The 25,255-nt window shown below is 39.5% G+C and overlaps 3 protein-coding genes across 4 annotated transcripts in view; 2 read left to right on the forward strand and 1 right to left on the reverse strand.

Annotated features, from left to right (window-relative positions):
• The first annotated feature begins 382 nt into the window (after positions 1-382).
• nudt1 (nudix (nucleoside diphosphate linked moiety X)-type motif 1) lies at positions 383-5,335 on the forward strand. Its single transcript, XM_080446052.1, has 4 exons — positions 383-547; positions 834-981; positions 2,721-2,866; positions 3,383-5,335. The coding sequence occupies exons 2-4, from the start codon at positions 839-841 to the stop codon at positions 3,553-3,555; spliced, it is 462 nt and encodes a 153-aa protein (XP_080302178.1). The 5' UTR covers positions 383-547; positions 834-838; the 3' UTR covers positions 3,556-5,335.
• Positions 5,336-5,481: 146 nt separating this feature from the next.
• On the reverse strand, positions 5,482-15,273 carry snx8a (sorting nexin 8a). Of its 2 annotated transcripts, XM_080446050.1 has the most exons (14): positions 15,232-15,273; positions 14,949-15,015; positions 13,842-13,969; positions 12,784-12,913; positions 10,873-11,063; positions 10,560-10,680; positions 9,870-10,006; positions 9,682-9,762; positions 9,429-9,589; positions 8,072-8,201; positions 7,891-7,959; positions 6,779-6,928; positions 6,241-6,390; positions 5,482-6,025 (listed from the first exon to the last, which is right to left on the reverse strand). In XM_080446050.1, the coding sequence occupies exons 2-14, from the start codon at positions 14,983-14,985 to the stop codon at positions 5,945-5,947; spliced, it is 1,566 nt and encodes a 521-aa protein (XP_080302176.1). In that variant the 5' UTR covers positions 14,986-15,015; positions 15,232-15,273; the 3' UTR covers positions 5,482-5,944. The 2 variants fall into 2 exon arrangements, with proteins under 2 accessions (XP_080302176.1, XP_080302177.1); XM_080446051.1 differs by lacking the exons at positions 13,842-13,969; positions 15,232-15,273.
• Positions 15,274-16,818: 1,545 nt separating this feature from the next.
• Positions 16,819-25,255, forward strand: part of ttyh3a (tweety family member 3a) — a 32,254-nt gene continuing 23,817 nt past the window's right edge. The window contains exons 1-4 of the mRNA XM_080447730.1: positions 16,819-17,798; positions 20,501-20,670; positions 23,814-23,925; positions 24,097-24,317. Coding sequence (XP_080303856.1) covers positions 17,673-17,798; positions 20,501-20,670; positions 23,814-23,925; positions 24,097-24,317 — 629 coding nt within the window. The 5' untranslated portion in view covers positions 16,819-17,672. The remainder of the gene's footprint in view (positions 17,799-20,500; positions 20,671-23,813; positions 23,926-24,096; positions 24,318-25,255) is intronic.

Here is a 25,255-nt window from a genome sequence, read left to right on the forward strand (position 1 = left end):
AAAAAATCTTGAAAAAGATGTGAGATATTTAGAAAATATATTTTTAATAACATTGTATTAAAGTCCCTGGCACAATATATTTTCAGATGGGGGTCCGTGGACAAATACATATTAATGTGGGGGTCCTCGACATGCAAATGTTTGAGAACCACTGGTTTAAACAACATTTAGTTAAGAAGCCCAAAATAAGCAACTACACTTTAGAAACAAGCCCCCAAAAAAACGCAACCAACCAATATTTACAAGCGATTTTACAGGAAAAAACAAGCCCCAAGTCGCTCATAATAAGCAGACATGGCAACCCTGGTTCCTACCTCACATTTAGACAGTTCCAAGCCGAGCACATTTGAAGGTAACGCATTATCGCTGATCTTCAGAACAAGGACTGGACTCGTAGATCGTGGTGAACGTTGCGATAGACCCATCCACATTGTTTATGTCTCAGTGCATCTTGTGGCTCTCACATGAGCGCTGGTGGTGTTATAGTAGTCTCGTTACTGGTTGGGGATTGAACCAGCACTTTGGATTTTCTTCATCAGTTCAACTAGTAAGCGACTGATTGATTGATTGATTGATTGATTAATTGATTGAATACTTTATTAGACAGAAATACAAACAGCACGAGTATAGTGAGTCATACATTTAAAAGGATAACCCAAGAAACTCCCGAGGACTTGTTTCCATTGAGGTCCTGTGTATTCAATTCATAGAGAGAGTTAACATTTCGAAATATCGATGTAATGTAATCAATGTTACTTATGTTGTTACAATCTAGCTCTAATTCTGACTTTTTGTCAGTTAAAAAGTATTCCCATCACTTTACCCACGTGTAGGTGCGATGAAGCTGCTGACTCTGGTGCTGGTGGTCCAACCGGGGAGAGTGTTGCTAGGCATGAAGAAGAGAGGCTTTGGAGTAGGAAAATGGAATGGCTTTGGAGGTAAAGTTCAACCAGGAGAGTCCATTGAAGAGGCTGCGAGGCGGTAAGTGATTAGTAAAGTTGACCACCATTAATGTTTATTGTTTATGCTAAACGACCCAATATTTAGATCATTGTTTCTGTAATTTATGTATGTTGCCCCTTTGATGAAGGCTGTCAAGGTCAACTTTATTATCCCAGCAGGGAAATTCAGGTGGTCAGGGCACAATACTGTGTGTGTGTGTGTGTGTGTGTGTGTGTGTGTGTGTGTGTGTGTACACTGGTATGGCATAAGGATTAAACATTGCACATGTGGCCCTGATCACATTACCATCAGATTGTACATTGGTGTCCCTCTCGTTTAACAGTCTAATTGCTGAAGGAACAAAAGGCTTGTCAAACCTGGATGTTCTTATTTTCTTTCGTTTCTTTGCCAAGATTGGCTTGAACCTGTTATGTAGAGCAGTGGTTCTCAACCTTTTCAGGCCGTGACCCCCAGAATAATCATATTTGAACTGGTTGTACCCCCCCCCCCCAGTGCCCCCACCCTGACATGAGGCGGCTGTGAGCGCTTGGAATGTAGGAGTTGAGGCATTACATTTAGTTTGACTCGGTTCCACAGACTGTGAAAATAGCCAATCTACAAGCTCACAACGCCTGTGATCGGCTATTTTCACAAATGTTGTCTCTTTCTTATATTATTTGACAAGTTCGCCAATGTTTGACCAGTTTTTATAGTATAGTTTGTTTATTACGTTTGATGCTGTAATGGTCTTTTTTTTTTTCATTGCTTTTTTTTAGGTATTAAAAAGGTCTTAAAAGTCCTTAAATTGTCACTTCACTGTCATCTGGGGACCCCCCCAAATCATCTGGGGACCCGACCCACAGGTTGAGAGCCACTGATGTAGAGGGTGAATAGGGTCAGCCTTATGACATCAGTTCACACCCAATGACCCAGCTCGCCATCCTGATAATGCACTGTAACCTATCTTGGTCTTGGTTGCGCATTTTGCTAAACACACAAGTCAGGCCAAAGGACAGGACTACAGAAATTCTACCTGTAACAGCATCCAATAAAGTGATAAATTGTAGTACAACAGTGTAGAGGGAAAAAATATATACATATTGCACTTAAATGGGTTGAAAATGGGTTCTATTTATGGGTCTTTTCAAGAGCCCTGCATCATGTGAGCAGAGAGCATGAGTAGGGAAGCCAATCAGTGATAGGCCTATACTGCAGTTTAATGCTTTTAAGTAATCAATCAGTGCGCATCTAGAGGAAATAGTACATTCCAATGTTCTGCTTTGCATGAGTTGGCATATTATTCTTTGGGGTGTTGTAGGGTGAATTTCAGTAGTTAATTTCAAAGGTACCAAATTGTGGTATCCGTTTTTCGATGATGATTGGTAATACATAAAAATCTTGAATCTTATTTGGTCAAATGAGGGGTTTTGGATCAATGAAAAAATAAATACTTTTGACAGACCCCTTTGAGCAAACTGCTCATGGGGTCATTGAAAGTGGTGTGATGAGTCAGTTCTTTGCTGGTTATTTGTCATCCATCTGTTGATGCATTTGATTCAAGATTTGTTTATACTATAGTTCAGTGACGTCACATTACCATTTTTTACTTTCTATTATCTTCATAACACTGGCTGACATTACCAAGGGGCAGCATGTAGAATGAGTGTGTTGAATCAGAAATACATAATTCTATCTGTAAAAACATCATTAAAGTCCTGTGATGATTTTCCTTTGTTCTGGGCTCCACTGTAATGTTGAACATGTATCTCCATTCACAGGGAACTACTTGAGGAAAGTGGTCTCACGGTAGATGTTCTTGAGAAGGTCGGAAATATTAAATTTGAATTTGTTGGAGAAAAGGAGCTGCTTGATGTCCATGTTTTCAGAGCTGACAGCTACAATGGCGAGCCAGTTGAATCCGATGGTATGAGTTCCAATACACCTCAAAAGACCAATTGAATTAGACACCACAATGTGTGTAAAAGAAGTCACCATGCACATACCCTAGGGCTGGGCAATATGGAAAAACCTAATCAATCAAGGCAAATAATAGAACAGCTATAACAGACAAGTAAGTTAAAAATTACATCACTTTACAATGATGCAACCTTTAAAACCAGGAAAAGACAACACTTTTGCCATATATTACAATTATACTATATCCCAAATCCCGTACTATCTCTTGTCTCATATCACATCACAATATCATTATCGATATATTGCCCAGTCTGAAAAACACTTGAAACCTAGCATTACATATGAGGGGCGAACATTCCCCTATCTAAATATCTTTGGTGTAGAGGGAAAAAGTAGCCATAGTAGATATAGTGGAAAAACTATCAGTGTTTTCATTATGATGTAAATGAAGATGGCGATGGAAATTCTTTATAACTCCTCTGAGGTCCACTAACTAATTTCTCTTCCGTTTGTTTATTTGTAGAGATGAAGCCTCAGTGGTTTGAGAGTGACAAAATACCTTTCAATCAAATGTGGGTCGACGACATACTCTGGTTTCCATTCATGCTGGAGAAGAAGAAATTTAGTGGCTATTTCAAGTTCCAGGGTCATGACTTGATGCTCAGCCACAAAGTGGAGGAAGTGGAGGAGCTATGAGCGATCCCACTGAAGGTCTGCAGAACTGTTGTTATTCACAATGGAGACAAAAACTAAACAAAAATAACATACTGAAGAAATCCATCAGCTCGCTATTCCTTGTTCAGTGGCATTTGCAGGAAGAGGTAACCAAGCCCTGCGGTCTTATCAGAGCCTTGTGTTTACCGTGTATAAATACAAAATGTCATAACTTTGGTTCTTGGAAATTGTGCACAATTTCTTTTTTGTCTAGTTTTTTATTTTATTTCTTTTTCAATGCAATCAATGTTGGTTCCCCAAAACTGATTTTTTTTTTACATATTACATCATACCTTGCATTATTCAAAATGAAGGCCACAAAATATTTGTTTGTTTTTATTTTTTCAACATAGCTGATTCAACAAACGGGTTTAAAAAAGCATTGTTTATTAAAACCATATTTACAATATAGGAGACAATTTAATTGGATTCCTATTGTACACCCCTACTATGTTTTAATATGTGCACATTTAATGTTCTTGAATCCAAATGTTTTGCGAAAGCAAATTTGTTTATATATTAACGTTTGTCAATAAAATATTTTGTGGAGACACAATGTCCACTAAGCGTCTGGTGTGTTGTTGCCGCTGCATCTCTATTCAAACAAATAATTCAATTTACATATCTTGTAGCCATCCCTTACATGTTTGATCAGTGTTTTAACTCCAATAAAATCATATTAACTCTCAACAGAATTATTACTTATAAAAGCTTAATTACAGTACTTCATAATAAATGATACGATGGTGTCGCTTGCCAAAAATAACTGTTCAAGCCAACAACGCGTCACATTTGAAAATCTGTTATTTTCGGCAAACAACTGCGTTATGGAGGATAAACTAGGCTCATTTAAACTAATTTCAATGAGAGTAGACACAACCAAAGCCTGATTTATAGTTACAAGCCAGTGTCTCTCAAAAATAGCAGCTCTACCAGCTCACAAAGCATCACGCTCAAACGTGTTGTGAACTTGTAGATCAGCTATTTTGTGCGATACGATGTGCAACCCATTTACATCAGTGGCATACCAGCATCTGACGTATACTGTAGATAATTACATAATTACAACGTCCCAGGATGAATACTAGCTGGTGACCTGTGTAGCATGTCCTTCCCCCTCTCTCTGACTTCTAAATGAAAAGGAAAAACCTTTGCTTTCTAACATAACTGTGAATCTGGCTCCTGTTACAATATGTCTCGTCTTTTCTCTCTACCAAAGTCCTATAATACATCTAAAAAATAAATGTGCAATACCAGTCTTAGTTCTTGTCAGGTAAACCTCTGAAATTAAAAACAATCTTCGTGGTCACTGGTCACATATATAAAGTTGAGCATTATTAGACTAAAAAAGACACATCTGTAAAAGACCAAACAGAAAATATTTTCTGTCAAATTCAATTGCACCACAATCGGTAAGTGATGCAGTACATTTCATTGCACAAATTATGACTCAGTTGGCATTATGTTGTGTCTTTGGTACTGCAAATCAATAGTTATTAGTGTTAGTACTGCCATAAAATCAACATAATTTTAATTATTCTCAACCCCCTCTGCCAGTTGTAATGGAATATTTTAACTCTTACATTTACTTTTAAAAGCAGCCTATGAATTTTACAATCTAGAAAATAATTTAATCAGGGAATGTCGGAACACTTACTGTAAAAACATAAAGAGTAACCAAATATGCATTAGTTAGAAGAATAGCTAATCTCCACAAAAATATATAAAAAATGCCCCTATATTTATAAAAAAAAAAGAAAAACATCTGTATCAAAAATATACTGGTCTACAGTTATTCAGAAATAAATCCTAGAATGCCTTCATAACAGGTTTGAAAAACTTGCGTGATACTTAAGAGTATCAATCCCTTAATAAAATATAGGATAGGATCTTCTGTTCCTCTGACAGTATTTCAGTTATATGAACATGATATCAGTTTAGCCCACAAATACGCTATTCTCCTTCACTTCTGCAGACACTCATTTTCTTTCTATGTCTGAGTATTGAATGTTCTGTGGTTAAATTTTGCAACTCATTGGCTTCATCTCAAAAATTAGATCCAACAGATTGTTGAGCACAACTGAATAGCCTTTATGCAATATCCCTTCCATTTAGTGTGGTTCTTGATCAAACCCAGTGATATAAAACAAACTACGAGCACCATTAGTGGCAGATCATCTACATTCACAATAATCCTGTCATACTAAAGGCAATTTTGTGAATGTATTTTCTGCATTCCACATTTTCCTGTAGCTCAGAGAGCAAAATACTTGTCAGTACTGTATGTGTCATCATCACTGTCACAAGGTGGGGGGGGGGGGGGGGTTCTCTCTTGCATCCGATATTCACTTGCGCTTCAGTAGGGAGAGCTTCAGTAGGGAGGTTGCATGCCATTATTACCACCAAAGAGACACCCAAGTTTTGGCTGAAGATCATTCCACACTTCACCCATCTGGACAAAGAACAAAGATCAGGTACTACCACAAGTGACATAAGAAAGCTCAGTCAGATCACAACAGAAAGGTCAGCTTTAGATTTACGTGTATGTTTTAAAATAAGTCGGTAAAAATTTGGGAATATTTTGATGCGTTCATTATCTGCTTTCTATCATGAAGCTTTAAATACTGTATGCTGTAAAAAATTATATTCATGGTCAAATAGTCTCACCTCTCTGTGTCCTTGGACCTGAGAGTTGACAAAAGCCCCCAGAATATGAGATGTGATAGGGAGGTACGTGAAGATAAGCTGTGTCTCTTGGTGAAGGCAGAAGAGAGAAAAGTAGTTTCTTAATTCCATGGTCTGAATTGCGTTCTCTTGCTATAAAAGAAGGGGAAATAAAACAGATTCGATTTTTCATGAACACAGCCTTTTGCCTAATTTATATACATGAATGACCATGTCATATGACAAAGACTTTCAACTGAAAACATTGTAAAAAAAATTTGTCATACAACATGGTCACACTCCTAAATATAATTAGCCTTTACAGCATCATCACAGTCATCATCATAGACAGCGAAGCCACAAGGGAAGAAAGTGCATCTAACTTTATAATACCAACATCGTTTTGATTTAGCACATTGCAACACTATTTATGTAGTTCTCTGGGATTTTAGATGAATTTAGACCAATTTAACAATTTGTGTTTACTTTTTAATTTAATTCCTTTGGATAAAATCGAGCTAAATTATGATGAAACACCAACCTGGACGATGCGAGACTCCAGCTGTTCCACAGACACCTGTTCCTTGGGCTGCACCGTAGCGCTCATCATCTGCCTCTTCATCACACTGTACTTCTGCAGAGCTCTCTGGTGTTCATGAAGCACCCCCTTCTCGTGCCGCTCACACAGATCCTAGGAAAACACCAAACGCTTCACAGTCATACTGTAGCCATGGGAAAATGCTCAAACTCAGAAATGGTTGCTAATAAATTTGAGGGTGAAATTACACAGTGCCATTTTTACAGAAAACTTTTTTTTTGATTATGAAATACAATGTGTTTTGACTGTAAAAAAGAATGGACTAAGCTACGCCATTGGTTTCTACAGACCGTAAATTAAGCCGATAGTTCAGGAATTTCAAATCCGCCATCTTTCAATATCGTGTCATATCCTGCGCAATGCAACCAGACCATTATTGGTTGGGTAGCTTGTCAATCAAGAGCGGGGGCGGGGAATGAATGCCATTGGTTGTGTAGCTTGTCAATCAAATCATCCCGCCCCTCCTAGAGCATAACCTACTTTATCGTCAATTTTAAAATAAATGGGACCATAATTTACCAAAACGCAAATCATGATGATTGAAAGGAGACTTTAAACTAGCGACTGGAAGCATATAGTATTTATGTCAATGTTTATTAAGGTAAGAAAATCAAGTCTAAAGTTCGTCAAAAACCCATCCGCTTGCATTAAATTCTTTCTGACACCAGCAGGGGTAAAACAGCGAAACTACAGGCCCCATTCATATGGTCACTTGAACAACTGTCAACTGTCACTTAAACTCTCTTCCTATATCGACTCAATTTCAAAGCAGGAAGCTGGGCCCTTGGTTTTGAACTACACGGAGGTCACAGAAAGTACCAGTCTTCAAATTATTTGCCCTGCTTGCAAGAGCCACTTCAGTTCTGTGAACTGATGAATGAATGGCACTTATCGTTTGGCATTATACCATACAGGAAGGAAGCACAAGACCACTGAGCTAGCCTATGATGGGAGATATAATTAAATTCCTTGTGTTTTCTTTGTGGATTCCTTGTGTTTTCTTTTGCCACATCTGTATGAAGTATAAAAACATCAACAAAGTAACAGCCACTCACTCTGTATGACTGAAGAAGATCCAGGAAAATATTCAGTTTTTCCACAACATCATCTTCTTCCCTTCTACCCTGTGAGGAAGGATATTAGGAAAAAACCACTTTCATTCTCAACAACAGTTCCAGAAAGGGGGCCTTGGTACAGTAGAGTAGGTGACAGGCGTAAACGGATCGTGCTTTGTACCTGTTGGGCAGCTTTGTCAGATAGCAAAGCGAACTCCACAGACAGGCCTTTCAAAGACTGACGCAGTGTACCCCAGGAGCACGGTGCAGAGGACAGGGAAGGGATGGACGAGGCATCTGAACCCAACGTGCTGCAACATCATGGATTATTAGAGTAACAGTCTGTGACACTACCTTACAGAGTCTGGGGATCCCTAGAGGTTCTTGAGGGGGTTCCAGGGGGTACCCAGCTAAATTATTTGATAGTTAGGAACCAAATGGACCCTTATTACATGGGTCTGTAACTCTTAAGAGTATACGGGTCCATTTGATTCCATTTGTACACTAAAGAGTTAAATCAACACAGGGTTTTAGTTTAGACGTTTAGATTGGGGTCCCACATCCCAGAGATATAACATTTTATAAATTAGGTCCGTGGCCTAATGCATATCAGATGATTTACATGCATTTGTATATGCATGTAGTTTGTCCTGACAGCACTGGAAAAACTGTCTGGCAATCAATTCAGCTTTTTTGCTGTTGCAAAACTTAATTTCTGAAGAAGTTTGTTAACCACTGCTGTAGAACTGCTGTGAGCTCCTAAGAAAATACCACAAGAACCTCTGTGCAGTACAATAATCAATAAATTAATTAAATTAATCAGAGCGGGTACGAAAGAAACCAAATGGACCTGTAAGGGTATCATAAAGTACTCATAATGTTTGTCTATTCATAGCTAGTCTGGCCTGGCCTCAGGTATGTTTAGACTGAGAAAGTATTTAAAAATATTTCAAAACTCAGATAAGTTCTTAGGTCTTTCCTGGTTCACAGTTACTAATATTTATTTAGTTTATCTGTAAGTAATTGTATCTCTTATCTAAATATTTTTTATATAATTTAAAAAGTTCACATCTAAATATTGTAACATTTTGATTCTGGCTGTAACTCTATCTCTTTTTATTCAAATGCACCAACCTCACCAGGTCAAATTCCTTGTGTGTTCAAATATACTAGTTGATATAAATAATTTCAAAGTACTGTTCTTTCCCCTGAACATTAGGTACACCTACACCAGTGGTTATCAACTCTTTTGGGCCTGGGCCTGGCCTGGCCTAAAACAAGCATTCGCTTACAGGGCACGTCTTGATCTCTAGCCTATCACAGAAAAAGACAATTATTTATATAGGAATATTTTACATATTTTGATAGCATATACCTAGCCATGTGATTTCCGCGACCAGGGTGGTTTACCAGGCTAGCATATACCACTCCTTTATTTAGAATGTGTGAAGGAATGCAGAAGTGAGAAACCTAGGAATTACTGGGTTGGTAAGGGTAATTCTACTGTAGAAAAATATTACATGCAAACAGTAAAATACCTGAGCTCTCTGCCAAACATGAGTAGATCAGTTGCATTCTCCTTTGAGCGCTCTGCCATTCTCTCAGACCTGTCTCGCAGCTTGTGGAAGCTGTTGTGGATATTTCTAATCAACTCTCTGCTTGCCGAGAACTGAGCTTGAATGTCAGCCGGGAGATACTCCTACAAAATACATGAAGTGAAACTGTGAAACCGCAATCACATTTTGTTGGAAACAATGCATTGCCTTTTCCTGTGAAACTAATGCGGCAAACCTTTGCTAGGGTCGCTATCCTGTTGGTCATGAATTCATCACCCATTTTCTTGTAAGCATCGCGTAGTTTAGGCTGAACATCCTGTTTGGAGAAAGTGGTGAGTGGGCAGAGAGAATTATCACACAAAAAACAAGTTTTAAGACAAAGCAGGTAGTGTAAGCAGTGTAAGAAAACAAAGGCCACCTTACCGAGCCATTGAAAGTAAGGAAAGTCTTGACCAGCTCATCTTCAAAGAAGAATGGGTGCCTTGCTACCAAGTTAAGGAACCTGCAAAGAGCACGTCGCCTCCCCTCTATGAAATCTCGCTCCGAGACAGAGGTTAAGACTGTGGACAGATTTAAAAGCTAAACTTGAAACATGTTGATGATGCAGTGGGAAAGGATGTGGCATAACAAAGCACACTATATTGCAGCACTTAATTAATAAGATTCTGACTACCAAAAGTAGGAAAATGGTAGGCGACTTGGTGTAGGAAGTTTGTAATACAGTACATACACAGAAATACAGACATGTTCACAATGTTGCATTACTTTCCATTGCTTTAACAATCCTTTCCAGTTTCACATCCTCATCAATCTAGACTAGAGATATCACCAATTGATTGGACAGGAATGATATTTATGAATTATTTTTTTTCATCATTGGCTTTTGCAATCCTTTCAGACAGTAGGCTAACTTCTAGACTTGGCACAAGTGGCCGCTATAAAGTATTGTAATGTTGTTTATCGGCCAAAAACCTGCTCAGCAAGTCAAGCACTTTTCTTTTTTTTCTCCAAGGCAACAGGAAATGATACAGGGATACAGTAGCTATGAATGTTAAAAAAAAGGGGTGATCACGGAAACGAAGGAGCATATAAAATCATTTAAGAGTAAAGTACCTCCTTTCAACATTCTTTTAGGTGGCAGAGCAGGCACCATTCTGTAGGCAAATCTCTGAATCAAAAGCTCATGGAAGACATCAAAATCACTGTACCGTCTGTAAACAGAGATCTTGAAATACTACAAAAAAAATAAATAAAATAAAACATGTTATTAAAGATTTTTGTTAAAGTTGTGTTTTCAATGCATACATATTTTATAATGTGGGCACATAAAAAAAATCATGGACCATTCCACAATGACACCAATGAAACAGGCCATGGCTATTGTAGGTGACCATATTTGTAATGTTCACGTTATTAAATCCCTTGCCTGGCTAGTGATCTGGTACTCCACGTGTTTGAGAAACAGGCCTTTCTTCTCAGGGATGAGCTCCACCTTGACTGTGTCCCTGGCCAGCAGTTTGTCTAGTGTCTGGGACACCGTCAGTGGATCCTCCTGAGCTGGCTGCATCCTCAATGTGCACAAGTCTTTCGGCTCCCCCAGCTGGGGCTTTGGCAACTCTATCAAATACAAAAACCAACTGCTAATTAGAGCCCGACCAGCTGCAGATCTTTTGGCCAAAATATCTGGTCTACTATTTTTGAAAGAAAAAAAAAGAACATTTTTGAAAGAGTTCTACTAAAAGTAAATGTCCCAAATAGTTGAAACTGGTTGAAGATCACTGTGTCCTGATTTCTCCCATACGGATTTCATCAAAGAATTTGAATAATGATCGGCCAGACCGATAGATCAGTCGGGCTCTGCTGCTGATAATATTAGCAGCAGTTTGAGAAGTTTGATTTTATGACCTAAACTTCTACAAGCAAATGAAGTCATTTCTTAAACTCTAACAATGTAATGGTTGTGTTGAAATCACTTCTCTGAATCCAGTCACTATAGCCAGTACAAACCAGTGGTGCCCACTTCATGTTGTGGCTAGTATTCATGTGATCAGCAATTTACCACTTCTCCCACATTCCAGAGAAATCATGCACAGAATGTAACGTTCTGTGTCAAATGGTAAACTTGCAGACGTGACACACCAGTTTCATAGTATGCAGTCAGCTGCCATATTGGCAACACCTGAAATAACATAGAGGGCCTTAAATAATCATAGTATGTTTGAAACGGAGCTAACTCAGGCCAGTATAATGGCAACCTCTATGAAAACCATGAAACCCTTCCCTCTCATCTTTCCCACTACAGTTCTGGTAAAAGAATAACAACACTTGTGCAAGAAACAGACTATGCTGAGTGAAGAAACTATTTTCACAAAAGAGCCATTTCTGTTTTGTTATTGTCTATCCTTAAATTCTCCTTTATGATAAGTGGTCTGCTTTTGATTCATCGTTGAAAATACATTATAAATACTGAAATTATGACATTCGACCGCTTCATGCCATCTTGGTATATTCATGCGTGTGTGTGTGTGTGTGTGTGTGTGTGTGTGTGTGTGTGTGTGTGTGTGTGTGTGTATATATATAAATTATTTAATTTGTATTATTATTATTATTTTACAGAAAGAACCACAGTGGAGATAAGTCCATGACTTTATGATGTTTTCCCCTTTTTTTCCCACTTTTCTTTTTTTCTTTTTTCTTTTTTTCAGATAAGATCACTTGATTCATGTAAACTATACTACATCCTCCTCCCCGGGTCCACACGTAGATCATATAATTGTATCCTCCATTAATAGGAATAATAAAAACGTTATAGGCGTTATAAACGTTATATTTACAAAGCCAGGGCAACAAAGTGTTTTACACCGCTGAAATTAAATAGAAAACGTAATATCGAGAACAGATATACATCCAGAATTAATGCATCAAATTGAATCAAAATAAAATTACATTTTAAGAAGTCAACCATATACTGTATACAAAACTATAAAGAGCAAGATAAAAGTCTAAATCCAGTGAAAAACAATACATTTTAATATGTGCTTTAAAATTTGTCGGGCAGCAGGAGTCTAGTCTGATCACATAGGACAGAGCTTTTTCAGGTCTTTTAACATCACAGACCCACTAATTCCCCAAATCATTACAACTATGAGGTTATAGGTATGTCACAATAAACTGTAAATGAGACATTTCTGAGCCTATTGAGTCCTGTGAAGACAGAGGCCTACACTAGTAAACTTTACAGGGAGCTAAAGTTGCCCTTAGACACTCTGAAGAATTCAAGGCTACTCATTAAGCAATACATTTACTGCAGTACTATCATTAACACATACCCACCTACCTTGTATGCAGTTTTCTAACAGTTTGGGACTTGGCTGCTTTCCTTGCTGAGCAAGAGCAATCAAAGCTAGTGCTTTATAGAGGGACAACTTGCTTAGGAATCCATCACTGAAATCAACATGCTCAGCAATCTGGAAAACAAAAACATAATATGCCATAAAGGTCACATTTTTTTTAAATCCAAGGGCTAAATTCAACTGTGGCTTGCATTCCGCAGCAGAAAAAAGGCTGGACACAACAGCAATGATATGCTACAAAATTCGACAAACACAAAGTGGGAATCCAACTTGACCACGAGCCACAGCTGAATTAGACGTTTTCTGAGGTATTTCCATAGACAACGTTATAAATTGAATCCTGGCCAATTTGATAAAGCCACTGTACAGTGTTGTTAGCCTATATCACAGAATGATATAGCATGATACAGTACATACAAGTACAGTATGCAAACAACATAGTAGAAATTCAAGATGTTTTAAAGGAAAAGCCAAAAGAGAGAAAATAATGGTTGACACATTTTCAAAACCCATGTCATTTCAGGTCACATGGGTTCACAAAGCTTGCACTGACAAGCTTTATCAGCTATATCAGCAGCAGCCAGCATAAATGCATTTTATCCATACTGCCTCATATAAAAACGACTTACACCTTTGCCCACTTCACCCATTGCCCACTTCACCCATTTTCATATAACCGGTCCTCACTAATGCTCACTACAATATGGTACCATGGCCAAAACCTGAACTGTCCACAGCCCTCCTCTGAGGCACGGACCAGGTAGACAGAAATTGTGCCATTTTATAATTTAAAGCATTAGTAAGGAGGACCAATTATATGAAGATATGTTGAAAATGGGTGACCTGGTCCTTTAAGCACATGTAGCAGTAGCGGCTCAAAGCATCTGCCTGATGACCAAAAGCCTAATATCATAATATAATTGATCACTTTGTCATTCTGAGATTGAACAAGTGTGCACTCTCAGAGTGTACATGCACCAGTAAGGGTTATATTTGTCTCGGAGTTAAATGGATTTTTACTTTGCAGATCTACTCTCCTCACCTGGCTTAGAACAGCCTTGTGGAGGTCTGTCCTGTCCAGCAACCGATGGAAAACCTCAACCTGAACCCTCTCCTCTGCCCTACAACGGATGGCCTCGTATACTTCCCTGTAGTATGAGGGAACTGATCCTAAGAGAGGAACAACAACACCTATTAGACACCAACTGTGACACAACTGAGTACATGAATATATCTGAAATATAGGCTGTCCACAGCTATATATCCATTGACTAAATCAAATGATTCACCAAATCAAATCAAATTATTCACCAGATGCAAATGGGTGCCACCACTAGCCTCACATCAATGCATGCATGCCCTTAATCACAGTAAATTAAATGAAGATAGAAGAACCTCCTCAACTGTGATCCTGATACTTAATCACCATACATCAAATAGAGATATTGTAGAACCTCTCAACATCAAATAAAGATAATATTGTAGAGCCTCAACTGTGATCCTGATACTTAATCACAGAACAACAATTAAAGATTGAACCTCAACTGTGATCATGATATCACAGTAAATTAATAAAGACAGAACCTCAACTGAGATCATCCAGATATTTATCACAGTAGCCTGAGCCTTACATTACTGATTACATAATGAAGGAACCTCAACTGTGATCTTTTAAGTCCTGCACCAACATTTCAAGGACTTGTCCCATAATAACACGATGTACAATAGAAATCTGTTCAATAATGCCACATATGGTCCAATACTAATAGGCGTTTATGAGATTATAGTCGTATAGAAAATCACAACAGGTGACTCGATACACGTTTGACTGCATAGATTATTGGCGTTTTGACTTTTGAGGGACCCACGAACCAATCGTAAAAGGTACTGAGGAGACCTAGACCGTGGAGTGGACCAACCGATCGATTCACAACGTTTATTTATGTACCCAAAAAAAAGTTGTCACGGCTGTCGTTCGTTACATCACCACATCTGCGGGCATCCCAGCTCCCAAACAGCTAGTAAACATTATTCTAGTAAAAACAAACGACCGCTTTAAGAGGACTGACAAAAGATGCTATTAAAGTTAAAGTTCAGTTCAGTTCAGTAAAGTCAAGTGCTGTCGGTTCGAGGTGAAACACTACATTACCTTCAGTGATCTCTCCTGCCATAGCTCTGACCGTCATGTGAGCACCAGGGCACCTCCATGTGATTTCCTGAAGAAACGAGGAGAAAAAAAAAAAACACAAACGGGGGAATTTAGTTCTTAAAGTTGTAGCGAACCTTTGGACAAAGTCCAAGAACACAACAGTCAGTAGCACAGTGTGTTGAATTTTACTAAACCGCACCCACTGTTACAACTGTAATGCCCGGTCATTCACCGTGCATTTCATTTCTATTGTTATTATTATTATTTATTTAAAACTATAAACCTGAATTATGCTTCGTTCGTATGACAGTGTTGCTCGGTCGAAAATAGCAGATCTCAAAGCTCACAGCGCGCCGCGGATGAGCTTGTTGTGTGCGACGCGCTGTGAGTTTATCTGCTATATTTTCAATAAAGCCAGCTGTTTTAGACAGTAGTGGGAAAAGTAGGCTACTGAAATGTTTTACTTATAAAAGTAAGTCTGCAATGTAGAAGTACTCTTTTACAAGTAAAAGTCCGGCATTAAAATGTACTTGAGTAAAATTATAAAAGTATTGGTATCAAAATGTACTTAAAGTACCAAAAGTAGAAAGTACTCATTATGCAGAATGTCCCATTTCACAAGTTTTCAAATGTATACAAATATTTTTGAAAATAGCAGATCTACAAGCTCACAATGCAGCTCAATTGTAGATCGGCTATTTTCAAATGGGCGAAATGTGGACTGAAGTGGTTATGTTTTGTAATAATTATCCAAATCTAAAAAGTAACTAGTAACTAAGGTTTTCAAATAATTGTAGTGGAGTAAAAGTATAATATTTGCCTCTGAGATGTAGTTTAATAGAAGTAAGTACAGAAGTACAAAAAATGGAAATACTCCAGTAAAGTAAAAAAAAAAACCTTAAAAAGGTACAGTAATTGAGTAAATGTAATTAGTTACTTTACACCACTGGTTTTAGATAGATGTCCCTGTTGAAGAAGTGCTGTTCCTGGTATAGAGGCTAGAACCCATGGTCAGGAAATTAACACCATTCTGTGATTGGCTAATTGGTTGTCAAGACAACATGTGATTCTTTTAAAATGTGGGGTGTAAATTCAGAATATATTATGCTGTTACCTAAAACTAAGTTGCATTAAACCAAAGTTAACCTTAAAGTTCTGTCTAGATGGACGTGTAGAATAGAAAAGAGCAGAGCACGCCAGCACGGAGTATCGAAGTTGCTTGACGACGACAACAACGCAGCCAATCACAGTGTGACCGTCCCTCCGCACCATGGGATCTAAAAGCTACTTAGGTTTGACAGTAATCAGTGCAGTAGCGTCGAAAGGCCTCTAGATGGCGCGCGAGTAAATCTATTATTTTAGCCTCGTTGCCATGTCTGCTTATTATAAGCGACTTTGGGTTTGACCTGTAAAGTTGCTTGTAAATATTGATAGTCGTGGGTTGCGTTTTTTTTGTTCTATTTTTTTTTTTCTAGTTTCCTAATGTTGTTTAAACAAGTGGTTCTCAAACATGTTCATGGCAAGTAAAGAAAGACTTTCCTGTGCTTTTTTTTTGCAAACTGCTAATAAAGTATTCAATCAATCAAGGACCCCCCAGATTAATATTTGTCCGCGCGTGGGCCCACCATCTAAGAATATGTTGTGCCAGGGACCTCATACCAGATTTGTGTTGTTAAAAATGTTTCAAAAATATTCCAAAATTCCCAAAAATATTTTTGAAAATAGCAGATCAACAAGCTCACAACGAGTCGCATTGTGAGCTTAGGTCGGCTACTTTCAGACCTGGCTGCTTATTTCTCGCACTAAATCTGGCAACACTGCGAGCGACACCGTCGTACTACGGCGTACAAACGAGTTCAGGCTCCCAATCTCCATCTAAAGGATATTTATGATGTGTTTGTGTGGCAGAGAGAGGAGCTTGTGTTGATGGCTTGTTGTCGGTAGAGCGGAGGAACTTCTTCTCGTTGAGCTGATTTCAGGAATAATAAACCAACGTCGTCATAAATAAAACCCTGGGTTTCATTCGGTGTCACTCACACGGAGGACGAAGAGATGTCCAAAGTGGAACAAAAGACACTTGGATTGATCTAACCAGCAGCAGTAACATGCTAACGTAACGTAGCTTGGATGCTAGCTGACAACAAGAAGAAACCCCAACAGTGAAGAGGAGGACCGACTGCTCCTGTTTCTGCTTCATGATCATCTATATATGATCAAATGGACACTCGCTAGTTTCTGTTCCCAAACAAACAAAGGTCAGTTTGCGCTGTTTCGTCGGACTTGTTTGTCTCTGGACTCTGGGGACCAAGTTGACCGCTTTAGCAAACTAGCTTTCCTCCTGATTTGCTAAGCTTAAAATTAGCAGGTTTAGCTAGCCAAGGTGACGTTTGTTGTCGAGGTATATAAAGCTGTGACATCCTGCCCTCTGTGCGTGGTTGGTTTGTCGGTTTGTTGTTGACATGTGTGAAGAAGAACAAGGTCTAACATTGTTTTACACTTGAATGAGGAAGTGATATTGATTGGCAGACGCCTGGCTGTTCGGGGTGTTCTGCTGCTGCAGAGCACGGATGTAACTTATTATGAGCGAAGCGGTTCGGGGAATCTTTCTTTAACCCCCCCCCCCCATCATCCTGGATAGAGACTTTATGAGGTGGATTCAGCTGTCTGTCTTCTATACCCAGCCTCCTCACACGTCGCTTGTTTACTGAGACCACCTTGGCCCAGATGGCAACGGTGGCCATCTACTCCCCACCATGGTGGGTGAACCTACTCCACAGACTGCCCCATTTCAACATCAAGTTTGAACAGACGAGCAGTGACTTTCGACCCGAGGATCCGACCTATCAAGAGGTACGTTATGTTCATAATAATATAACGTTGTGGTGCTATAAGTCAATGGTTCTCAAACTTTAAAATGTCAAGGTTTTCCCTTAACTCTGACAGTATACAAATGAAACTATAACGGGTCCATTTGGATCCATTTGTACACTGTCAGAGTTACAGACTTTAATGATCCACTTAGAACCCCCTAGGAACCCTGGGAGTTCCTGGAATCCACTTTGAGAACCACTGCTATAAGTTATGTCAGACAATGGGTCATATTTAGTGTAGGTCTAATAGAGCATCTCTAATCACAATTCTGGTTTCGGCTCCATGATGACAGTCAGAGATCTCTTTTTACACTGTAAAATCCTCAGTGATAATTTAACTCACAGAGTGTACAAATGTAACTATGTGAAGTGGTCCATTACTGGTCCATTTGCCATCATCTGCATCTGCCTTGAATTCAACCTTCATGTGGACACCAGACCAGCTGGCTTGCATTGTTGGATAAGTCACCCCTCCCTGTTGTGGGGACGATTTCCTCAACTTTGTACATTTTCAGTTTGTAAGCAAATATAATCATGCCACACCTATGGCTAATATGTGGATTTTGAACTGCTCTTGCAAATGACAGTTAACATTTATTAACCTGGAGGAAGTTATTGGTACGATGACGGGAAATTGTCAGCCTTGCTTTCTCGTGACATGATGGCCCCTTAGTCATGACCCTGTAATATGGTCACTAGAGGTTACATTGTCTATTTCTTCCCAACTCATGTGTTCTGTCTGGGGTAAAGTGAGGTGACTTCTAGGAATGCAATAAATCAAGAATTCAACAGCTGTGGGTAGCCTACTTGCAAGGCCATTATGCGTGAAGGCAGGTGTAAGATCACTGCAAAGTCATGAGTCGGAGGGATGTATGGTGGTCTTTTATGTGCGATGATGACGAAGCACACACTTTCAGTGTACTTTTTTTTAACTGCCAGCATCAAATTGCCAGGTCTTCACTGGGCTCCAGAGAAGAGTGTACCCAATTTGGGTACACATGCACTCAAAAATCTTTCCAGTGCAACTACAAAATGTAAGTGGTCGCACCAGTGCACCTTGCATTCAGCAGATCTGTCTATGTATGTCTAAATTATATGCTGGTGCACCTTAGCGCACTAGTGCAACTAACTAAAACGTTAGTCTGGACTCAGGAGCCCTGCGTTACTGGAAGAGACTAGGAGGCTACACTGTAAATCTTCAGTGTTAATTTAACAGAGTGTACAAACTCTGTTAAATTAACGTTCAGGATTTGACTGTGTTGTTTCAGCCAGCACTGATGTCAGAATGAGTAATGAGACCTGTGGCTAGTCAAACAAGGGTATTTTCCCCAAATAGTCTTTTAATACAGAGATTGGCCTTTTTGTAAAGCATCTTAAGTGAACCTGATATTACCAGTGCGATACTAAGCATGTGGAATACTCCCCCAATCAATCAATCAATCAATCAAGTGGATCTTAAATTCTCCATGGTTAGTGACTAAAAAGTGATCTGTTTCACATCACATTTCTTCCTTCCTTCCTTGTTTTATTTGTTTCTTGGAAATGGTGAGTCATGACTGCAAAACGGAGGGCAAGTAGGACCTGCTTTGTTTGACAGTCAGCAGCATATGTTTCGGCAAACTAAGGTTTTGGGGAAAGAGTTCTAACCCCCTCTGAGTACGACATGGTTTGTGCGACATGGTAACATTTGAATTCGGAAATGTCTCTGTGGAAGTACAGTACACTATTCTGTTTTTAGTTTTTTCATTTGGGTATAATTGTGTTACTCTGTGTACTCAGGAGTATATAATCATAAGCGAGCCCTCCTGACCTACATATTGCAGAAGTGTGGTCTAGTCTGCTGTCAGAGTATTACTCTGCTACAAACTTTGAAACGCTTCTGGTGAATTAGGATGACGCACATGACACCATGGAACCTGCAAATTGCATTGCTTTTTAAAATTCAAATTACACTATTCATTACTATTCATTTCTTTCTCCCCAAATTTCTTCAGTAGTCAAAGGCCTTTTGCTTTCCTTTCTTTGAGATGTCAACTTGGAGAACAGAGGGTTAGAAATCCAGCATCTAAAATTAGCTCCATACTTTGTATGCACAAAGGAAAGGCCTAATTCATATACTGTACGCACATTAGTTGTTCTTGCCCAGTAACATGCTTGAAGCATTTGTACAAAGCCTTTACTGTAACAAGAAAAGACAGGTATATTTACTTCAAATCTTCTTCAGACGTTTGTTTGACAAATGCCACGTTGTAATAACCGTGTGGCCTCCCTGTCCAATCTTGAGTTATGTGTGTAGTTTGTGAACGGCGCTGCACGAATCAGCCGCATCAATGGAAATACAGTCGCAGATTTCATAAATACTTCATAAGAACAATAGTGCTTCATAAGAACAATGGTGGTGTGTGTAACAAAAAAAAACGTCATCAGTAATTTCAGGCATCCATGGTCAAATGTGTTTCTGTATCTTAAAGCGCGCAGAACAAGTGCGAAGTGTGATTGTTACACTTTTGTGGGGACAGACAAAAAGCTCTGTTCTAGATGGCTTGGCCTAACGGCCATGCCATAAAAATTGCCCATGAATGAAGCCACATCATCCATACAAAATGTTATACCAATTCAGATTTTATGAACCATATGCAACTCATCCATGAGGCTTCATTGTTCTCGTTTCACTTCCACCAGTCTATTCTGTTGCTGGGAGGGTTGGCTCTCGCCTGTCTGGCCCTGGACCTTCTGTTCCTGCTCTTCTACTCCTTCTGGCTGTGCTGCCGCAAGAACAAGGGTGAAGAGCGCTCCAACGCTGACTGCTGCTGTACAGCCTGGTGTGTCATCATCGCAACACTTGTCTGCAGGTAAGCACAAAATGCTGTGATGTTTTAGGACCTTCAACCCTCCTAAACTCTCCAAACACACTCCGAGTACTTGCTTCAAGCTATTTCACTTCAGTTTGAAATAGTTGCCGGTCAAAATGGTATTTGTTTTGGGGAGTTTGTTGTCAAAATATCTCCTTTAGTTACTTTGCCTTCAGTGATGCATGTGTGGCAGGGTATTGTAATCAGCACTCTGTGTGTGTGTGTGTGTGTGTGTGTGTGTGTGTGTGTGTGTGTGTGTGAAACTGGAGGCAAAACATGGTGGGAAATTATCAGTATGCTGCCTGGAAAATGATGTTGAATTGATATTTGCAAGTTTTGCACTGTCAAGTGCATTTAATTTTATAGTTTGCATTAGGGATGTGCTGATAATCGATAATATAAGTTTGTGTATTGGGCAATATTCAGAGACCAACTGTTAGTTTGGAATATTACTAAATTTTATGGTGACTTCCTCTTAAATGCACATTAAAGTGAAGGGCTTTCTTGACCCTATGCAATTAGTAGGCTATGGTAAAGCAGTTATCTCTGCCCCACAGGATGTAAACACAGATATGTTGTCTCAACAAACACATAATGGAAAGCATATATAAATGCCACCCTCATTTTTAAACCTAATGTTGTTATAATACACTTTTTTTTTAATTTAAATATTCTTTGTAGGCGTGCATTGTCCGGTAGCTGACTGGACAATGACCACATAATCACATAGTCCCCAGTTTGATTCTGGCTGGAGACCTGTATTGCATGTCCTTCCCCCTTTCTGCCCTCAGTTTCCTGTCTCTGTTATCTAAATAAAACAAACGCTTTTATGTTTTATTAATAAATAAATACGTTGTTTATAAATGCATTATGCCAAAGTAGTTTAAACTCAATATTCTCTATATTGTATGTATTTTCAATATTGAGAATCCATTATTGGCCTAGCCCAATTTGAGTTTGACTGGAAGTATGCCAAAATAAGGAAGCTGTCTCCCTCCCTCCTGCATATCTCCAGAAGGTTTTCCCACCAACACCTGTTTCTGACTTTACTTTGCCAGTGACTAGCCTTTGTTCAGCCATGCAGCTGTAATAGTTCTTTATTTAGTAAAAGGACTTGTTATTCTATGCGAATGGCTGAAGGGCACTTGCTGAAGCAAAAGGAAGAGGCAGCTATAGCTCATGGGTTTGCATCTTTTATGAAGATAACTTCCACAATAGCCCACGTATATAACATATGTATTATATATATATGCAACTATACTGAATTTAAATAATTCAGCACCATTTCATATACCATTTTAAACCAAAAATATATAAAAACATGTTTTGTGTTATTTCTTAGTTCTTGTGACAATCTGGTAATGAGTCTTCAGTGTTCAACGCATCTACAGTATATAGAGAACTCTGTGGCCACAGGTATAAGATGCACCTCTGTTATTACTTTATTGGATAGTTTTTATTTTTTTTACATTTCCCTTTTACATTGAGGTCTGGTTCTTTCCTGTTTTCTTCTTGTTCCACTGATAGGCCAATGAGGAGACCTTGTGGTTAAGTCAGTTCAGATTCTGAATAGCACACTAAACAACTTGATTAGTGCAAGCATTGCATTACAGCAGTGTCTGTGTGTGTGTGTGTGTGTGTGTGTGTGTTTGTGCGTGTGTGCACATGTGCGTGAGTGTGTGCTTTCATGCTTGCTTGCACATATGCAAATGTGGTTTTGAAAATTGTTTTTTTTTTAAAACTGAAGTGAAATTGTTGTGCGTAAGAGACATCAAAGGGGTACTTAGCCTCAATTAACAAGATGTCATGCTTGTAAGTGTGCAAACTGAATGGTAAACGGAGGTGCTCTACTGCTAAGGATATTGTCACTTAAACTCAAGGGATAAGAGAAATAATCTCGAAAATGTAGGCTATGTTGTCAACTGCTGATGGCATACGGTGATGTTGTGTGTTTTGCTTTAGCCTCAAATCTTCTTTCGTGATGATCAGGTTTCCACCAGTTTGGTCCCAGTGGGAAGACGAGCTTTGTTTTTCCCTGCACTTGGACGCAGCCCCATTCCACCTTTTCCACCCTTCAGTGTGTGTGAGAGGAAGAGATTAGCGGTACTTCAGGAAACGGGCAAACCCATTCACGCGCTGAATGCTGCTGAGTGAAGAGGGTTACGGTTAGGACTCCTCCATCTCTGCCTGAGGCGCTTACCTTATCAGGATGACACTTACAAAGTCAAGTCTGACTCTAGCCGATTGTACGCTTGAATAGAGGGGCTTGCAAAATGAGGTGGAGTTACGTAAGAGACATTAGTTAACCATGCTCTACAAACTGCTTCTGAAAGCACAGGAAGTAAGTCTTTTTTTCTCTCTCTCTTATCAAAACAAACTGTCTGAAAGATGCTGGAGTACCAGGGCGATTCATTGTCAAAACTTGAAACAAGCGTGTTACAAAATGCAAGTGCAAACTAAATTATATAATTAATTTCAATTCAAAACATATAAACTGTGAACCAAAGAATCAGAAATAGTTTCTGTGTGACTCCCGTTTTATTTCTCTCTCTCTCTCTCTAAGATGGATAGCTATACTGTGTGTAATATACTGTAGCTATATAGATGATATGCTAGTTATAGATATAGTTTTATATTTAGTCATTTATGTAGTGTATATACTATTTATGTTATTCATTCTAAATAGTAGTTCTTGATGGCAGTTAATAATAACTGCCATGACTGCCATGTGTGCCATGCCCCTACTAGCCCAACTGGTTATATGGTACGTCTGTGATGATCAGAATGTGTCCCGCTCTAATCTGAGGCCTTTATAAATGGTTGAGGGCTGATGTCCTGTCTCAGTGCTTTCTTTGTCTGCCATCGTTTGGGGTTGTGGGCATAGCTGGCCAATTCCTCTCGGTTGCTAAGGCGCTGGCTGTATGGAGGGTTTCCGCCGGAGTTCAATGCTGCCTGTTCACTGTGGTCTGAACAGGGTTAATCCCAAGTTCACACGCCTCACTCCCTCTCTCGTGCTCACTCTCTCTCTCTCTCTCTGTTTCCGTCTCTCTCTCTCTCTAGCGTCTCCTCTCTGTTTCTCTTTAGTCAGCCCCTCCTCCTCACCACCCTTCTGTCTCCTCCCTTCCTTTTGTGTCCCCCCCCAGCGCTGGCATTGCCGTCGGTTTCTATGGGAACGGTGAGACCTGTGATGGAGTGAATCGGCTGACGTACTCCCTGCGCCATGCCAATCGCACAGTCACGGGGGTGCAGAAACTGGTAAGAGTCTCCCCAGAAAAAAAGTGTGACAGAAATATCCATCTGCATTTGCCCTCAGCCTTTTTTTGTTCCCCGTTTTATTTTATTTTATTTTTTTACTTACCCGATCTTGCATTCAGCCAGTCAGTGGCCTGGGTGAATGTGTATTAAGCATTTGATGTGATTTTGCAGGTCTATGACAGTACGTCCTCCTTGAACCAGACGGTAGACGGCAACCTGCAGCAGCTGGAGGGCCAGTATGAGAAGCACACTGATTACGTGTCCATCATCCAGAAGCTCCAGGGCCAGCTGGATGAGCTGGTGAGACAGATGGGGAAGATCCCCTTCTGGGAGAACACCCGCATCTCCCTGGAGGAGTTGGCAGTGCAGATCGAGCTCTACGACTGGTATAGGTGAGACACTCAAGCGGAAGTACAGCACTGTAACCTAGACACTTGAGTTTATGATCCAAAACAAATACCAAAAGAAAATTCCACTTTCCCCTTTGTTCTGCTGTTAGTTGGGCAGGTATTATATTATTGGCCAAGAATCAAGAAGAGGGATTTTTTTGTCATTCACTCATACAGGTACTTACTCCTCTTTGTCCCCTATGGCACATAAGGCTTCAGTGAGCCTTCTCCATTGCATTCAGTCCCTGGCAGTATGTTGCGGCTCTCCCCATGACAGGTTCATTTGTTCCAGCTCTTGTGTCACAGTTCCAGGTGTTTTGGGGTCTCCCAGGTTTTCTTTTGCCTGGTGGCGTCTATCTTAATGGCCGACTTTTGTGATCCGGTCCTGCTCTGTTCTCAGCACATGTCCTGTCCATCTCAAACGTCTGTGTGTAATCTCCTTGGTGATGCTCTGGCTACCTGTTTTCTTGTATAATTGTTTTTTGGAGATTTAGTTGGGCCATATAGGCCATATTATACAGGTGCAAGCAGTGAAATGTTGGTAGGACATATTCTGCAAAGACTGTGCTAGCACAACAATACCATTTAACGACAAAATAATAATGGAGGTACAAAACAAAGATAATATAAAGAAAAATAAATGTGTACAGGTAAAATTTCTCTTTTTTTAATCTTTCAAAGAGACCCACTGGAACCCCTTCAAGGACCAGTCTGGGGGTCCCAGGAATCTACTTTGAGAACCACGGGTCTAGTCGTTGGAATGGTTTTATCTATGACCTACTGAGGCACTATTATAGAGATCCTGCAATAGTGGCATAAAGAAGAGTCTTTAATGCCAGCTTTACTTTTTTACACAGCACCAAACAAAGCCATAGTAGTGTAGTTTGTACATGGTGTGATTGATGTGTAACACTACAGTGTCAGCAGCTAGTGCTGTTTAA

The sequence above is a fragment of the Gymnoscopelus braueri genome (assembly GCF_963280865.1).
Source record: "Gymnoscopelus braueri genome assembly, chromosome: 13".
Lineage (NCBI taxonomy): Eukaryota > Metazoa > Chordata > Actinopteri > Myctophiformes > Myctophidae > Gymnoscopelus > Gymnoscopelus braueri.

What these genes read in the sequence shown, in the direction of transcription:
- nudt1 (XM_080446052.1), top strand. Translation starts at nt 839, where the DNA reads ATGAAGCTGCTGACTCTGGTGCTGGTGGTCCAACCGGGGAGAGTGTTG. An exon ending in ATTGAAGAGGCTGCGAGGCG is followed by an intron (nt 982 to 2,720) that starts GTAAGTGATTAG and finishes CTCCATTCACAG; the next exon opens with GGAACTACTTGAGGAAAGTG. An exon ending in CGAGCCAGTTGAATCCGATG is followed by an intron (nt 2,867 to 3,382) that starts GTATGAGTTCCA and finishes GTTTATTTGTAG; the next exon opens with AGATGAAGCCTCAGTGGTTT.
- snx8a (XM_080446050.1), bottom strand. Translation starts at nt 14,985, where the DNA reads ATGACGGTCAGAGCTATGGCAGGAGAGATCACTGAAG. An exon ending in AGTACCAGATCACTAGCCAG is followed by an intron (nt 10,681 to 10,872) that starts GCAAGGGATTTA and finishes TTTTTTTTGTAG; the next exon opens with TATTTCAAGATCTCTGTTTA. An exon ending in GGATAGCGACCCTAGCAAAG is followed by an intron (nt 9,590 to 9,681) that starts GTTTGCCGCATT and finishes TGTATTTTGTAG; the next exon opens with GAGTATCTCCCGGCTGACAT.